Source organism: Cervus elaphus, chromosome 1 (genome assembly GCF_910594005.1).
Source record: "Cervus elaphus chromosome 1, mCerEla1.1, whole genome shotgun sequence".
In the NCBI taxonomy this organism is placed as follows: Eukaryota; Metazoa; Chordata; class Mammalia; order Artiodactyla; family Cervidae; genus Cervus; species Cervus elaphus.
In genome coordinates this window covers 59,309,499-59,315,198 of record NC_057815.1, presented here as the reverse complement: position 1 = coordinate 59,315,198, position 5,700 = coordinate 59,309,499, and the positions used below count along the sequence as shown (strand labels likewise).

At 36.9% G+C, this 5,700-nt stretch overlaps 1 protein-coding gene across 1 annotated transcript; it reads left to right on the top strand.

Moving 5' to 3' along the window:
* The first annotated feature begins 4,068 nt into the window (after positions 1–4,068).
* Positions 4,069–4,992, top strand: LOC122695228 (olfactory receptor 2D3-like). Its single transcript, XM_043904866.1, has one exon. It carries the CDS (start codon positions 4,069–4,071, stop codon positions 4,990–4,992), a length of 924 nt encoding a protein of 307 aa, XP_043760801.1.
* The last annotated feature ends 708 nt before the right edge of the window (positions 4,993–5,700 follow it).

Here is a 5,700-nt window from a genome sequence, read left to right as displayed (position 1 = left end):
TCTTTGTGGAAAACAGAAACAGACTCACAGACATAGAAAACAAATTACAGTTACCAAACAGGAAAATGGGGTACGGAGGACAAATTAGGAATATGGGATCAACAGATATAAGCTACTACACATAAAATCGGTAAGCAACAAGGATTTCCTGTATAGCACAGAGAAGTATACCAAATATCTTATAATAGCTTATAAAGGAATATATTCTGCCAAAAAAAAAAAAATCACTCTGCTGTACACTTGAAACTAACACAATATTATGAATCAATTATTCCTCAATTAAAAAATGAACTTAAAAAGGAAAGATAAAATTTTCTTTACAATATACTCACAAATTGAAAATATAACATGACAAACAGATTTGAATAAAGAAAAAGCAACAAAGATGTAGTGGAGATAATTTGACAGAGTGAATCAGTCCTGTTTCTCTGGATAGTAAACCAGAATACATAATGATTTGATTGAAAAAAGAGGTAAAAATTATCAAGGAAGAAAGATAAGAAAAATTTAACCACATATCTATAATATAAAGAATGCAGTTTGGATTCAACAGAAAAATTACAATAAGAAATATGACTTGACTGATAAATTTTAAAAATTACATCTGAGCAATAAATAAATAATTTTCCTACTGCCAGAATAAAAAGGAAAGAAAAATAGATGGGAAAATTTAGTAGCAAAGATAATAAATGACTGCAGCATTTTTCTTTTATTAAAAAGAACTAAATATCAATGAGTAAATAAAGCATTAAGTTGTTTAAATCTAGTATGTTTTAGAAAAGTATGGATCTGTCTTTAGCATATAGTTCAAACATTTGATTTTTACATAAAGTATCTCAAACCTGTTATTTTCTAAGACGAGTTAAGCTTTTGTAAAAGGTAGCCATAATATCCTCAAATTAACAATAATTTTAAAAGCAGTTAAAGTGAGAAATATGAGAAAGGATGCATATTTCCACTTTTCTAAGGATTTAAATTAAAGGATGGACAAATGCCTGTCGGCATATATTTTACATATTGCTTCTGCTCCCAAGAAGAGAAACTTGATTCTTTCTCATATTCAAAGCCTATAGAATTTTTTCTTTGATTAGAAAAAGTCTGGGAATTAGAGGATATTCACAGAACTCAATCTATGATTATAAACAGAAAAAAGAAAAATCTACAAAAGATCCCATGGTATCTCATTGTGTAGAGATAATAAAGGGAGCTGTGCTCAGCGATACCCTGGGGACCTCCTGCTGGTATCATCTCTCAGGACCTAATCTTTTATGATCCTTTCAGAGAAAGACTCAATTCAGTGCTGGTGCTTAAAAAGTAGTGTAAAATTCACCCAAGAAAACAGTCAGAGATTGAAACAGAATCCATGGAAAAGTCCATTTCATACCCAGCTGTTAGGAAAGAGGACTGAGAATCACTGTCATCCAAAACCAAACTCTGGATGTGCAGCTTGGATCTCTGGATCTCACTCTGCTGGCCTCACTGGCAGGTCCGCTTACTTACAGCACCCCGTCTCTAGAACAAACTCATCCTTGGTCTCCAGGTAAGAAGGAGGAAGATGCTGAAGACATCAAGTCTCTGCAGAACCAGAGTTTATCCTGGGAGAAGGGCTGTGTCTTTATTTTTACAATCCACAGTCTATTTGAGAAAAGAGATTTTTCTTTATCTCTCTTCTCATGAATTCTCACTATTAGAAATCTTGCTACTGGGCACTTACTGAGGTGGTCAGTTTGTATGCTAAAAGGCACAAGAAATCAAAAGATCCATTGTCTCTCAAACTCGCTACCCCTTTCAACTATGAGAATCTTCCTGTGTTCTTACCTTCCATCCCTGCTACATAGGTGTTCTCTTCCTGTTTCACATTTTCCACACTCTCTGGGTGATTCCCACTGAACTCACAGGAAAATACCTAGGACACAAGACAGAGCTTCTTGAACCGTACTAGGCATTATCTGGGAGGTGGGAAGAGTCCAAGCACAGGAGTGCTAGTGTTAGGTGTGCGACACTTCCTGCTCCAGCACCTAGTATTCAGGCTGCTGCCACATTGCATGTCTGCTCTCGCGCGTAAGAATGAAAAAGAGAACAGGATGCGTATTGAGGGTCTGTTCCTATTTCTACTGGAAGAGGAACAACTACCACTGACGCCTCTCTCTTATACCGGTGTTCCAGGTGGCCACACCTAGTGTTACTCCCTCTTCGTGGTCACAGGATCCCCTCACCCCAAAGATAACATGAAGCTGGGCCTGCATCACCTCTGTCTTCCAAATTTCATACTATGCTTTTAAAAGGACTATTAGCTTAGGAGTGTTTGAGTGCAGGTTTGTGACAGTGCCTGTGAGTATGAGAGGAATCTATTCGTTTCTGCATGTATTCAGTCATTCATATACTAATTCAGTCAGTGAACATTTCCTAAAAATTTACTATATACTGGGTGATGCAGTCATATGGATTGAGATAGGATTTTTACACTGAAGAAACATAAAACCTAGTCTGGGAGACAAGCTTGTGAACAAATAATTATGTGTAAATTAATAAGAACTTTAAAAAAGCATGTACTTATATGCATATATCAAAATTCATCAAATTGTACACATGAAATATGCACAGTTCATTACAAGTAAATTTATAATGATGAAGCAGTGAAAAACAATGGGCTTATCAGAAATCATTGGGAAATGAAATCAGTAGTGGATTATTTTGGCTACTGAGGTGGCAGTTTATCAGTGATTCTCTTGTGTATTCCCTTTACATTGTATCAATGTAAAAGTTATTTGTCATTTTGTTTTACCAATTCCTCAAATTATTTCCTGACTCTGCCTTCCTGGTCCCTCAAGGCCAATATATTATACAGTTGGTTCAGGGTGGATCCATTGCATTTCCATCTGGATAGATATTTATGAATAGAAACCTCACTGTAACCATGTGGTCTTTGAGTCCTACTTAGCAGTTCATGAGCAGGTGGTCCAGTCACAACTGATCAGGCCACATTTGTCCTATATTGCCAATTAGATGTGTGGTTTTATCTGTGAAAACAAACCCTTGTATGTTGGCAGTCTTTGACTCCCCCCACCCCCATCCCAAGATGTCCCTGCCAGGTAGCTAACTTTCTGCTCTGACATCTCCTTCGTTGTAAAGGGCAGTTCTAGGACTAGTACTTCAGCCTTTCCCTGGAATATCAGACTCCAGCCCTGATTCCTAGCCATTTGCCCATGACCCTGCTACCTTCCCTAAGTCTTTCTAAACTCTTTCCCCAGGAGCCTGGATTCAGCAGGTTATTCCTTGCTTGTTCCTGAGGTAAAGCTATAGACTTTGACTGGTGTTTCCTGCCTGGTTGCAGAGTATTGAACCAGTGCCTCATGCACCTCTCCGACTGATTGGACTTCTGATGCATCTGCAGCATGAGGGAGCTCGAACATGGTTACGCCAGATAAGACCCTGCCACTCTGCAGGCAGCTGTTGTGGCTGCACCGGGTCACCACAAAAGGCCCTCCCTATTTCCCAAGTGTGTGGTGCTGCCTAAGTCTGGACTGGTCTCCACTGTCCTGCCTCTCTCACGCAGAAGTCTGATCATGCCTTACTCTTGAGCACTTCCATCAAACCTTGATTCTCTGATCCAGTGAAGAATTTAGGACATAATCAGGACAGTGGATTATAAAATCATATAAAATGGTCTCATAAAATTTTCTTTCTACTTGGAAGGATGGTACGGCATCTCTTGGAATCACAAAGGGAAAATTAATTATTTGTTCTTCTTCTTGATGAAATAAAAGTGAAAGTCTGCTGACTAAAAAGTAAACTACAAAAAATAAAAACCTGGGTTCTCTACTAAATGCAGAAAACTTTATAATTTTTCAAATCCACATAATATGTTAGTGTTCTTTTTAGACAGCTTTTGTAGAAATATGGTGGTGGAAATTTTTAGAAATTCGTGTCAAATATTTATAAGAATTTTTAAAAATCAAATACATTTTTTATTCCAGTGAGATCTTTACTTTCAGGATCTGATGCTCAAATGTAGTCAGATTTTTATGGCTCTGTTGATGCTTATTGTGTAGCTAGGAATAAACATCCATGGGCACAAAAAACCAAACCTATCTGACTGAATTCATCTTGCTGGGCCTTTCTTCAGATCAGCACACCCAGATCATGCTATTTGTGATATTTCTCATCATCTACCTGCTGACTGTATTTGGGAATCTGCTCATCATACTATTAATTCATATTGACTCTCGATTGCACACACCAATGTATTTCTTCCTTAAAAACCTGTCATTGAGTGATCTCCTTTTCTCTACAACAATTGTCCCACAGATGCTATTCCATTTGCTGGTAACAAGAAAGACCATTTCGAAGCCAGGGTGCTCAATTCAGATGATTTTTTTTCTAGTAGCTGGGGGTACAGAAAGCTCCCTGCTAGCAGTGATGTCCTATGACCGCTATGTGGCTGTCTGCAAGCCCCTTCACTACTCCACTCTCATGACCCAGAGGATTTGTGTTCAGCTGTCCATAGGATCTTGGACTAGTGGAGCGCTTGTGTCTCTAGTAGATACAACATTTACTTTATATCTTTCATACCATGGCAAGAACATAATTAATCATTATTTTTGTGAACCTCCTGCACTCTTGAAGTTGGCTTCAGAAGAAACTTACAAAGCTGAGATGGCCATCTTTGCCATGGGTGTGATAATTCTCCTCGGTCCTCTCTCCCTTATCCTTTCCTCTTACTGGAATATTATCTCCACTGTGATTCAGATACGGGCAGGGGAGAGGAGACTCAAGGTCTTTTCTACATGTGGTTCTCATCTCATTGTTGTTGTCTTCTTCTATGGATCAACAATATTTACCTATATGCGTCCAAATTCCAAGAAAATGAATGAGGGGGATAAGGTGATCTCAGTGTTCTATTCAGTCATAACATCTATGATGAACCCATTCATTTATAGCCTAAGGAACAAAGATGTTAAGCAGGCATTTAGAAAAGTATTTGGAAGATAGAGTCCCTTAGAGCCAATGATCTCTGTATTGACATACCATTATGGGGATGAAGACATTTTAAAGTGATTCAACATCTGTAACAGCTTTCTCTCTGAAGTGTCTCTAGGCTGATACATCAGTAAGGCACATACAGGTGCCCTTGCACATCTAGAATGTTTCAAGTTTGTCTACTGCATCTTGATCAAGATTATCCTTGGTGTTTATTGATTACTTGCCTCATAATAATAATAATAATCTATTACTAATCTATTATAATTATTAATGTAATTATTGATATAATAAATATAATATAATTATTAATATAATATAATAATATAATATTATTAATCTATTATTAATCTAATAATAGATTATTATTATGATGATACAAGTAAAATAGAACTTTGCTGTTATATTGTGTAGTATAATATTATATTATATTGATTATATTTATGCATTACATTATATGAATACTTAAAAATATTGAATAGGATCTTTATTTACACTGCACTATTCATTCACTAATCCATATTCACCCAGTGATATTACCTTTTGATTCTAAACTTCACAGCTAGTTGTCAGTCTCATCCCATGCTAACATCAAATACAGTCTTCTACAGGTCTTGGAGTCCTACGCTAGACTCTAAAAGTTCTAGTGAGAAGATATCAATGACTTTTTTTCCCCTGAAACTCTGATACTGGACCCTTGGCTTTTTGTTTCATTTCCTG

Coding starts and splice junctions, on each gene's coding strand:
- LOC122695228 (XM_043904866.1), top strand. CDS start 4,069: ATGGGCACAAAAAACCAAACCTATCTGACTGAATTCATCTTGCTGGGC.